At 41.1% G+C, this 12,606-nt stretch overlaps 1 protein-coding gene across 1 annotated transcript in view; it reads left to right on the forward strand.

The window, feature by feature from the left end:
- The window catches only part of LOC141787178 (voltage-dependent calcium channel gamma-5 subunit), a 32,125-nt gene extending 19,732 nt beyond the window's left edge, over positions 1-12,393 (forward strand). The window contains exons 3-6 of the mRNA XM_074665462.1: positions 4,082-4,168; positions 6,919-7,059; positions 7,164-7,309; positions 8,568-12,393. Coding sequence (XP_074521563.1) covers positions 4,082-4,168; positions 6,919-7,059; positions 7,164-7,309; positions 8,568-8,831 — 638 coding nt within the window. The 3' untranslated portion in view covers positions 8,832-12,393. The remainder of the gene's footprint in view (positions 1-4,081; positions 4,169-6,918; positions 7,060-7,163; positions 7,310-8,567) is intronic.
- Positions 12,394-12,606: the final 213 nt, after the last annotated feature.

Genomic DNA, 12,606 nt, shown 5'->3' on the forward strand with positions numbered 1-12,606 from the left:
TGCCTGGAGTTTGGGCTTTGTTGGTGGAAACCAAGCAGCATCCTCCGGTCTGAGAATATGAGACAATGCTGAAGTGCTAAAATCTGCTGTTTCTGGAGTGTTCGCTTGAGGCTGGCTCCTAAAGTACAGGAAGTCACAAACACACCAAGCCAAAAAAAAGCCATTTTCAAAGCAGAAATTAACCTATTTACAGCCTGGTTCAAAAACGTCCCCTGTCTGAGTCGCTAATTTTACTTCCACTGTACGGGGGGTGAATTTTTTTCTAACGCGGCCGTTCAGAGGATATTGAGATCGTGAGCTCCCCCAATAAGAGGCACAGCTGAGGGTCACATGACGGCCAGCGCCCTGTGGCTGTAGGCGAAGCCCTTGCCACTACCAACATGGCCGCTAGAGCCGATGTGCATCATTTTCAGTTTCAGAAGCAGACAGGTGACGTCGGTGAGACTGCGTCCATGTTTTATACAGTCTATGGTGGAAACCATAGACTGTATAAAAAAGTCAGGTTGCCACAAAAACTGCTCCCCCTGGTGGCTGGCTGCAGTATGGGTAAAAAAAAACCTGACTCTCCAGTCATTCCAGATGGGCTGTGGTCAAACTTTAAAAAAATTAATACACCTCATGGAAATGTTTCTCATGTTCAATTGTTGTGGTGATTTGAAGATATCATTTGGCTGCCTTGTGTTGAAGTCCCTTTTTTTTCTGAAAAGTTTTGTTTTTATTAGTTATAAGAAGTTAGAAACATGGCTTTACGTCATGTTTAACGATGACTGACAGCTGCTGTTGTGTATTTTTTTTTTTGGGGGGGGGGGGGGATTGTAAAATATGCCACAAGGGAGAGCAAAAAAGTGACTCTCAAAAGAAAAAAAAATATATTGTTTTTGTCACCACTCTCCACCTAAATTCTCTCATAGCCTTCACTGCGCAGACTATGGCTGCACAACAGCTGCCAATGGCTGCACCTGTAACAGGGGTATCTTGTAGACATGCACTAATTGGTGCCGGTTTCCTTCATTTTTGGGGATCAGTGATTGGCCCCATCCTTACATATGAAACTGTTCTTATAAACCTCCGGGAAGGTCTGACAGCCAGCCATTGCTGCTTTTTACTCTGAGACCTAAAACTCAGGACACCTTATTGGTTTTTTAAGTTAAAACATAAAGATTTTATTGTTTCACAGGTATTGTTTAATGATTTTCAGTAAAATAAGATTGGACATTGAAGGAATATACTGTCAGTTATAAAAAATGAAAATCGGTATCAGCAGGTCAGGCTTTTTAAAGATCGGTGATCGGCCAGAAAATTGTGATCAGTGCACCCCTAGTATTTTGGCTTCAAAACTGTACAATCGTAAATTGTAGTGGAGCCACGCTGTCCACTCTGTAGTCAGTGGTGGAAACACAAAGACCTGGTGCCCAAAGAACCCAGGAACTAGCCTGGAACTAGCACTAACTCTGTTGAAAAAGGGTATGTGAAGACTTAATGAGGACTTTTGGTGTCTGCTATCCAAATTTTTTTTTTTTTTTTTTAAGTTTTCTTATTATGATTACTTATATCACAACAGGATAAATCCTTCATTTCTGAGTTTTTGATGTATTCAATAGACAAATATCTCTTTACGCCTCCTTTTCATGTGGTCATAGATGAGCAAATTTAAGTTGTCAAGTCAAGTTGTAAATTACAGGAAACATGTTCAGTTGTGCTGAAGCTAAATTTGAAAATTGAAATTTAGAGAAAAATGTTTTACTGCTCCAAGCTAAATATGATTTACAGCCCAGGATCTGACAGCTTAAGTGTAGAGTTCCTTTACATGAACTCTGGCTGACAGCCAAACACCCGATCAACTGACACCAACGTCAATACCAGTCAAAACAACGTCCAACATCTGTAGTAACCACACTCTGTGACCGCGTAATTGTTTCTGGGTCAAAGCAGAGCTGTTAAGTGGGCAATAAGGCCACTCAATGGGCCCTAAAACACACACTGGTTCATTAATCCATTTATGTTGTAGCAAAGGGCGCCATGCAGAGAAACATCTGTTACCTAATCACAACTGAAGCGCCGACGTGTGTGCTGCGACTGAACGATTAACCCTGACAGGACGGGGCAGGTCAGCTGTGACACAGAAGGTTAATGGGTCGTGTCATCAGTGAATACGATAACTTTACATAAGGAATTCAGTACGACACGTCAGAGAGCGTTTTTTCAACTTTTAGGGCTCTAATTTCGTGGCGCAGCGCAGGGGGCGCAAGCCTGGCGCAGCCTGCGCAGTGCTAATTTCGTGCAGCGCACCGCTGTGTGCTGCCAATTTGCCAATTTGGTAGACCGTCTGCGCAGAAATGGGTGTGACAGCGCGCCAGGGGGAGTTGACGGCGCACCAGGGGGAGGTGTCAGCAGATTCATGTTGGCGCAGTGACAATTTCGTGCCAATAATGTGCGCTGAAAGCTCGCCAGCTCCAACCTGGTCTATCCTCGGCGCAAGGCAGAGCGCACCCCACGCAGCTGTAATTTGGTGACAGGCGCACATGTGCGCACATGTCATCAAAGCCTCAGAGGCAGGTTTCCAGAGTGTTAAGCTCATTTTAATGCAATAAACAATCACAGCAATCACTATTTAATGTAACCGTCTGAACCAGTATATACATTTGTATCTATATTAACTGTCCCGTCACATCTGATGTCAGATTAAAGCCGTTTGTCATAATGGAAAGTTAACCTGACGGCAGCTGGAAGTTTGATGCACATCTTACAATTAAACAATAAACAGCCTTAACATCTGATACTGAGTATATATCTGGCTTCTCTCATTTCATTTAATTCAAAGAAAAGAGGGAGAGAAAAGACGAAGAAAAAAAAGACAAAATAAGTGTATGTCACTCAGGATTTACCCGTGATTTCCCAAATTTCTCTTTTTTAGTCTTTATTTTTAACCTGATCTAAAAAGATGGAGTACATTATTGTAAGGAGGATGAGGTGGAGACACCAGGAGAGTATACAGTATATCACCAAAGGCTCTGCTCTTTGGCGATGACAAACCAGGAGTGCAGGTGGATCAAAAGTGTTCTGAATGGATAAGCCAGCTGTGTAACTGTCCCTTCATTTTGTTCTCCTATTAATGACAAAGGAACAGATTAAATCTGTCCCGGGAGCTGGCCCACAAGGTGACGCGCGTCGTGTCCTCCGATGCGCCCCGCTGTCCATTAACCTGCTGCAGGCACAGCGGCTCTGACCATCTCCGCTACCTCTCTCCGCGATGCTGAAGATCACTCAGACCAATCAGACGCTGCGCCTCAGCCACAGGGCATTTAAAGGCGAGGAGAGGTGCTCATTTGATTGGTGAAAACAGCGCTGGGCTGTGTTAAACCCACTCACGGCTTTTCTCCTCCCTCTCTGCCATTTGCGCGGAGAGAGGCGTGGACGCGCAGCTCTGCGCATGGACTGCGCCTGGACTGCGCCTGGACTGCGCCTCTCTTGGCACTGCAGGAAACTTGCAAAGTGCGCCGGTCACGCCCTGTGCGCACGGCGAAGGCAGGCGCAGGGCAGGTGCGCCTGCGCCTGCGCCTGGTCTACGAAATTAGAGCCCTTAATGTTCAACATTATTAATGATAAATAATACTCATGTATTCGTCTTTGGCTGACCTGAGCTAACCCCAACATGCTGACGCAGGGGCTACGCTGGAAGGTGATTTCCTCTGCTGGAGCCCAGAGCCTCACCTGTCCCCACAGCTGTTAATGTGTGGTGTAAATAAAGTGTTGATGAAGCTCTCAGCCACAGCAGGAGTGTTTGTGCGTCGGCGTGTTCTGGTGCCAAACTTTGTGCTGCATGTGTCAAAGTGGGAAGAGGGAAGGTGCTAAAACCTAATGCAGGTGTTTCTCCTGGAAACAAGAGATAATGAGATGGTGAAAATAAAAAGAGCTGTTGCGTCCGTGTTGATGCAGCTTCCTGTGTGGGCACATTGAAAGCCCAAGCATGTAAGTGTGACAAGTAAAACCAGCTGTACCAGAGTATAAAACTGAGCATTTCCCCCTTTGGATTCTTGTGGCGTCTCATTGGATGTCTTTGTTTCCTTGTCTTCTGTTCCAGGGGAGGAGAAGGGTCGATGTTTCACCATAGAGCATGTGATGCCCACAACCATCCAGATCACTTCAGAGTCGACTGTCAGTGTCCTGAGTAAGTTTCTGTTCACACTCCACCATCATATAGAAAAGTTATTTCCTGTACAGTGCTCCTCTCTGACATGAAACTGGCTTACATGGACTCAGACCTGGCATGGATATGAGCCCATTCTCATTTTTCGGCTATACACACATTCGATAAAGTACCCATGTCTCATTCTTGGTTGAGAAACTCTTTAAGCAAACATATCTTTTCTTTTATCTTAAAATCAAACATTTCCATGTTTGATTTTAAGTTGCTATAAGGAGCATCTGTTTTAATTGAACTCGCCACCTTCTGGCCTGGAGTCTCACGTACACTGTTGTAAAGATGTGACTTTTAACCAGGCATGTGTTTTGGGACAAATTTTCTTTGTGCATGTCAACTTTTTGCGGGATACAATGCAACGAGGTAAGGTATTTATCAGTACAGTTACGTAGCGCTTTTGTTTGAAACATGACAACAAGCGAAAGTTGTAAGTTTAGACTGTATGTCAGTAGCCGGCTATATGTAGCGCTATTAGCCACCCGGTGCTACGGCATATTCGTAGGCTAACATGACAACAAGCAAACTTTGAGTTTGTACAGTAGTTTAGCGCAGCTCTCAGGCTGGTGCTCTAAGACGTGTCTGTAATGTCTAACATTAGTGAATCCTGGTTAGCTATGTCTGGCCAGTCATCTACCAATCAGAGCTAACGTAACCTCACTCTTCATTTTATTGATTGACTCTCAAGTTTGAACAGACCACTGCAGAATAACTGCTGACTGTGGGTTGGAATGAACATTAGCACAAACAGTTTAGCCCTGTGTTAGCCTTCAGCTCGTGCTCTATCTCTCTCCTGTTTATCGTTCTTCTGCTCTTCTGTGGTTTTTCTGTCTGACAGTTAGGCTCCAGTGTCCACCATCACTACAAAATTAATCACAGAAATCGTTTTCACAGATCTCTCTTCTAACTTTATCAGCTGGTGTGGTGTTGTAATAGAAACGTGGATTTGCCTAAAATAATTTCAGTCTTGTTCGACCCGACCGGGAAGCTAAAAAGTAGCATTTCGAAATAACCTACAGTGATGCTGATAATCTCACTGCAAAATGTGGATTACAATCAGGCAAATATCTAGAAGGGATACTTTTTCAAGATCACTTTCAAACTCCTCACAGCCTCTTTTAAAAAAAAAAGACATGGTAACATAAGGAATTATTGATTTTAATTTTCCTGATTAAGTTTCAGGAGTTAATCCCATTTGGCTCTGTAGAAACAGCTGATAGATTCTGGTGGGTTGTACAGTCTGCATAAATAGCATCCCTGCACTTAGCATCCTGGTTTGCAGGAATGTTGTCCAGTCATTTTATTTAATATGCATTAAAAGATGGCTAAAAAAACTGTTTCTATGATAGATAACTTATTCCAACTTTAAACTTTAAACTCAAACTCCAGCCTTGTAAAAACACTGGTACACTCTTTTAGAGTTTAGGAACAACATGAAACATGGTGAAAGTTATACATAACTAGGCATAAGTGAGTTGATTCTTCAGCTTGTAATAGGAGTCAGTCCTCTGCCAGATGAGGCTCCAGGAGTGTGTTGCACTGGTATGAGGAAACCTAACAGTCTGTCTAACCTCCTGGTGAACCTCAGGGCTGGCAGGTGAAAAAAGTGTCTGGTAACACGTCGGATAGCACCTGTCTGTCTGGAGCTGATGGCTTCCAGCAGACATGGAGGCAGAGTTGAAGCTCTTTTGACACACATGACACTTTCCAGTGAATCTCCTCATTTATATCCCACACCCACACAGAGCTGTCCTCTTTAAGGTCTGATGGTTTATTCCTGACCTGATCCCTTAAGGCCAGGCCACTCGTGATAAGAGCTGGTGTGTATGAAAAATTTAAGGGTGCCATTTCCCCGCTGTAGACCCCTGCAGGGTGAGCATGCATGGATACACATTAGTATTACAAGTGTGAGAGCAGGCTGTCAGGACTACAGAGAGTGAAGCTGTCAAGAAAAGCCTTTCATCTCATATCCTGAGTGTTCAAAATGACGCGTGTCAAAGAAAAAAATATTTACGGTGATTTAAAATCCAGTGCAATCCTGTGAAAGTTGTCCAAACAAATTTACGGCACAGACTTCACGTTAGCAAAAAGTCACGGACAATTTAATAGTTGTCAATAAAACAATGTTTTGAAATCTGTTCATTCTTTTAGCACAAAAAAACCCCACTGAGAGTGGTTACAACTGTGAAATAAACCGTTAAAACTGTTATTGTTCTCTACGTGCAGACCAGACAGGTGCCTAAAAAAGTGAAAGAAGATGACTTTGTAAAGACAGTAGGAGTGAATAAATTATAAAATGAGAAACTTGGATGTATAAGAAGTGCAGTGTGCTTATGAAGGCTCATAGACATTTCTTTTTCTAGTTGCTATAAGTGCTATAAGTGAGGGTAGCAGGTATATGGCTGGAGGTCAGATGTTGTGGGTAAAAACTGTGAAAAGTTTAGGAGCCACTGCCTCAGAAGATACTTTTAGCAACATCTGCAAACATACAAAAGTCATATTCAATGAACTATGCAAGACGTGAACTTGAGATAAACCAAATTAATCACATTGTTTGAGATGGTATGTGGTACTCGGTAATAGACAAGTTTCCCCAATTTGCCCTTAATCCCTTGATGCCTGCAAAGGATATGACAATATGTGAGACAAACACACTGCTTTAGAAAGTCTTTAAAGCTCAGGACCAAATGAACTGATCAGTTTTTCTCGTCTCCCTCCAGAGATGATCCGCTCTGCCACACCCTTCCCCCTGGTCAGCCTCTTCTTCATGTTCATCGGGTTTGTGCTCAGTAACATCGGACACATCCGGCCTCACCGCACCATCCTGGCCTTCGTATCTGGGATCTTCTTCATCCTATCTGGTACCAGGTTCAGTTTATCTGAATCAGCCATTTATCTGTGTCAGACGGATCCATGTTCATGATTCTAACATCTGCCCTTTTCCCCCCTGTCTTTCTGTTCCTAGGTCTGTCTCTGGTGGTCGGTCTGGTGTTGTACATCTCCAACATCAATGATGAAATGTTGAACAGAACCAAAACGAACGAGGCGTACTTTGGCTACAAGTACGGCTGGTCTTTTGCGTTTGCTGCCATCTCCTTCCTGCTCACTGAGGTAACTTCACTACAAGTGTTAAATCTTAAAGTTACTTTAGTTGCTGTTAGAGACTCAGTAATCTGACATGAACGGTTCATAGGAAGTCTAGAGCAGGGGTCTCCAACCTGCGGCTCTGGAGCCTCATGTGGCTCTTTGACCCCCTTTGCAGTGGCTCCTTGTAGCTTAAAAATATTATAGAAATGAAGATTTTTTATTTGTCTTACAGGGAGCATTGATGATTAAAGACACTGACACTAAATAAAATAATCAGCTCTGGGAGGATAACTAAATCTAAAAAAAAGGAAAATCTGGAAGAAAATACAGATTTTAATTCTATGTAGATGGATTCCTTACACTGACAAAGTACCAGCTTAATGTGCATGCTTGATATGGGGCAAACATTAGCAAACATCAAAAAAAGGATGTGTTGAGCAAAATAAGCAAAAAAGAAAAATTGTATTTTTTTTAATTTAAAAAAATTGGAAATTTTTACAAATTTTTGAAATTACAAAATTTTGGAAATTTAAAAGAAATGATAATTTTAATTGACTTTTTTTAATTTTTGCTAATTCATTTTTTAAATATTTCCATCATTTTTTGAGGGATTTTAACATTTTGAGTTGAGGACATTATCAAAATATGTTATCAAACTAAAGTATTGTTTCAAAACTTTGAAAATTTTTGCAAATCTATAAATTTTATTTTTCTGCCAGTTTTTGAAATTTAATTTTTTGAATTTACACAATTTTTTGCAGCTTTTTTAAGTTCACAATTTTTTGATTTTTTTTTCCTGCAAACCAAAAAAAAGAAAAGCAAAAGGACTTCACATGTACAATTTCACAAATGCCAAAATAACTAATCGGTTTTAACCCCCTTTAGAATTGTATACATTTTATTGTCTTTTGTCCATTTTTTTACACAAATATTTATTTTTTTTAAAAATAATTTTTAACATTTTTTTTACACATTTTTCCCTTTTTTCAAAGTTTTTGCAAAAAGAAGAAAATTTCTTTCTTTTTTTTCTTTCTTTTTTTTTTTTTTTTTTTTTTCTTTTATTCGATACTTGTATGGATCACTTTTTAGTCTTATTGTGAAGATAAAGTGGCTTTTGAGGCTCCTGAATGACTTTAATCCAGCTGAGGTGAGACAGAATGGCTGTTATAAAAGTAAAGGTTGCAGACCTCTGGTCTAGAGTATTCCCAGGTGTATGTATTTAGAATCAGAAGGCGACTCTTAAGAAAAAAACTTTGAGTCTTTTTCCTCTTTTATCTCCCAGACTGCCGGTGTCATGTCCGTGTACCTGTTCATGAAGCGCTACACAGCAGAGGAAATGTACCGGCCTCACCAAGGCTTCTACAGACCTCGCCTCAGCAACTGCTCTGATTACTCCGGTCAGTTCCTCCATCCGGACGCCTGGGCCGGACGTGGTCGCAGCCCCTCCTCTATCTCCTCTGAAGCCTCCTTGCAGATGAACTCCTCCAACTACCCGGCTCTCCTCAAGTGTCCGGAGTACGAGCAGATGTCGTCTTCGCCGTGCTGAGGGAGTGAAGGAGTGGTTGTGTTAGCATCACAGGGTGCATCTCGATCCACCTTAACACTTCGATAACAACCAGCTTGAATCACGACTACGACCTGATTCTCTTTTTCCTGCTTGCTGCTGATTATTTACACTTTTTGGTTTTGTGGGGAGCAAAACTAAAGTTTGTGGTTGGCTGGATCATCTTATTCTCAGATAGTGTACCAGGGAGGAATAACAGAAGAGGAGGAATGAAAGAGTTGGGTTAGAGAGGAACTTTTATCAACTTCTTCTACACTTTATGTGAACAGTGTCGAGCAACAGGCTGATGTGAGCAGGAGATAAGTCACAAAAAACTGAGCTTCAAGCTGAGCTGAAAAGTCAAGGATTGGCGTTTTAGGTTGTAGGAAGAGGAAACATCTGGTATATGATATAAAGACGTAGAGATGGCAGGTTTTTAAAACAAATTTTGTGAAACCATCCGTGAACTCATTTTGATGGACATAGAGGGGAAACTTTGATGTAACCTGCAGTTTCTTTGGATATCAATATCTATTTTGTGTCAAATTGGAAAAGTTTTGAAAAGAACAAGAACAAAATTATCTTTAACATCGGCACAAGATTTATTTGTGCTAATGAAGAACACGCCATTTTCCTCTTGGTATCCTCATAGTGTCCCAGAAATTTTCCAACAGTAAGACTTATAAAATCTGATCCTGAATATGAATTTTAACCATTCAAATTCACAGACAGTGTGTATTCAACTTTTCTCGTTAGCTTTACATCAACTTCGACCTCTACTTTTCTGTTAACTGTCAGTTTGAAGCAGTTTGCACATCTCACAGCCTCTATTTTACCTAGACCAGGGGTAGGCAACCTAGGGCACGGGTGCCACAGCTGGTGTGAGGCTATTTATGTTGGCACGCAGCAAATAATTACAATAAGGCAGAGGACAAAATAAATACCATAGAAAATAAAACTTTTGTGTTGTTTTCTATTTAATACTTAACAGGAAATTGAGCAAAAAGTAATGTTAGACAATAAATTTAAATCATGGCGTTATGAGTGCGCGAATGTGTCTTGCAAGTGCGTCACCGCAAATCTCTTGGGACATCAGTCAGTTAGCTTGCAATTGCATCGATTTAGCAGTGTTATCAAGGCAAACAAACCAAGTTCCAGTCATCATTTCCAACATATCTGGACAAGGGAGAATGGATCTATTGCCAGAGATGGCCTGAAGATCAAGCGATATGCACCCTTTGCTGCGAAAGTGTGGTTTGTAGGACATCATGTGGCCAGAGTCTTTTTGAGACCAAAGCAACACATTCAAAACTTTCTCTGTACTTTTAAAAACCAAGCAACAGGAGGTTATAGCATTTCCCACTGCGTAGCTAAGCATGGAAACCCATTCAAGGAGACTTTCCTATCGACTGTCAATGTTTTTATGAAAGAAGTCTTGGCTCTTTGGGCATGAGTGTATTTCAAAGTGGCACAAGTCATGAAAAAGGTTGCCTACCCCTGATCTAGACGTACTTTTATTTCCTCTTTAGCTCCTTCACTGAACTCACTTTATGTGGAGCTGCCAGCTTCATAGTCTTTATCAGTCACTTTAACCAGTTAACGACACCAAAGGAAGGTTTACTGATTAGGCTGGGACATGTAACTATGATGTGTTTAACGTCTTAAATCTGTATTTATTCACTCTGAGTCAGTAATTGAAATTTCTATATGTGTGTGCTATATATGGTGCACTGCTCACATTTGCTAATACAAATTGTTACTGGCCAGCCCTGCCCCTTTACCGCGATGACAGTCTGTGCTGTGTCTGTGTGTGTGCACGTGTGTGACATAGCAGGAGAGACGGTCTGAGTGCATGCATGGTGTGTGTGGGGTGGAAGTACATTACTTTGGTCTTTGTTTCCTCAATAAATGTGCGGTTGTGCACAAGGTGCACCTTTTTTTTCCTCCTCTTTAGTCTTTTCCCTCACTTTGGCCTTGACTCCTTGACACGGGTTACCAGCAACGAGCCAAGTAAATAAATGTTAATCAGCTTTCCCATCTACGGTTCAGACTCAGACTTAAGTCCCGGAGTTAACATGACGAAATGCCAATTAAACGTGAAACATACGTTCACCTGCATTTCTACAGGATTTACATCAAAGGAGAAAGAGCAAAATACGAACAAAAACCTGTATCTTAACAACACAAGAACACAGGCCAGGCACCTTCGGTATACTCTATCAAACGTCTGCACTAACTAACTATCGCGAGACCTCAAAGAGGGTGCGTTACTACAACCTGCGGAGGCAGAGAAGCGCTGTGCCTCATCGATGCCCACGTTAATCAGCGTTAGACCTGAGTATTCATGCGCGAACCTGCAAAACGTTGTGATTTCAAGTGAACGGTCTCTGCCTCTGACGAAGCCAGCGCGAAACACTGTCCGTCCCCTCTGTTAGCCTCCCTCTTATTGACAAATCAGCAATTTCCTTTTTTATTTTTTAATTATGACAAATTGTATACGAACAACTGAAAAAAAAAAAAAATAGAAAAAAAAAATATATTTATTTTTTTCTTGTTAGCCTAGGGGAGGCACTGCCTCTCCTGCCTCCCCTGACCGCACACCACTGCTCTGAGTGTATTAATGTTTATTTTTAGGAGGATAAATTGACAAAAGATGGTCGCATCAGTTATTTCCAATGAGTAAGTAACCCTAAAAGGGTGACGGCCCTGAACGTAAGGAAGAGAGATGCTTGATCGATTGTGAATATCAGCTGAGGTTTGAAGAGTTTTCTTCTGAGGTGATTTCTGGAGAATGTGAACAGGTCTTTTGCTTAGAAGTCTGTGAATGTAAGATGTTCTGAAGGAAAACTGCTCAACAAGTTTCTTTTTGCACACAGTGTTTTCAAATACCTCACCGATTGAGACATCATAACCAAACTATAAACGCATATTTTTCTAATTTGTTCCCCGTAAAGGAATACTCTTTGATTCTTTGATGCTTAACGAACAAGTACACAGACTCCTTATTGTGCCAAGGTTTATTATCCAGGTGAAGTGGCTTAAAGCAAACCTTTGAATATAAACATTTCATACAGCTTTACGTGTACGTAAACATATTATACAGAAACATTTTGTCTTGTGCAATATTTTTACCTTATTTTAATATAAAGTTGTATTTATTCCCAGTATTAATGTTGCATGACGTTAGCTTCTCTTATTTTTAATGGCATGCAACATTTCATCACATGTAAACAAAACAACACATTGTGTTAAGCTAGGTTGACTTTTTCCAGCACTGAACCAACAGCTTTGTTAATTCAAATAACTGTAGATTAAAGCAATCATTTGTACATAGTCATAGTTTTTGTATAGACAGAAATATATACGTGAAGAACTTGATGTTTTCTCTGGTAGATTTCTCTGCAGTGTGTGTAAAAACTGCTTCGCCTCCTGCTTCACATTAGGAGTGTGAGCTCTGGATAAATACATGAAGAGTCTTCAGACGACGTAAATAAAGCATCCTTCTCTGTCAGTTTTTACAATCTGAGTCATTTTTATGATGTGGAAAATGCAGTGTGTATATGAAATAAAGTTTAATGAAATTTGATAAACAGGTGTGCATCTCATTTGATTACTACACAAGATTTCATGAGCATCTTTATTGACTCGTCTGAGAGAGATGTTGAGTTTTGACCAAACAAGACTTTTGAAGCAGATCGGCGATTGTGGTGATTGATTGATTATTGGAAGTTGCGGGGGCTTCAAGTACAGCTATAGGGTGCCTGTCAGTCACATGACC

Source organism: Halichoeres trimaculatus, unplaced genomic scaffold, assembly GCF_033239565.1.
Source record: "Halichoeres trimaculatus isolate MK-OKI-2021-1 unplaced genomic scaffold, fHalTri1.1 fHalTri1_scaffold_2, whole genome shotgun sequence".
Lineage (NCBI taxonomy): Eukaryota > Metazoa > Chordata > Actinopteri > Labriformes > Labridae > Halichoeres > Halichoeres trimaculatus.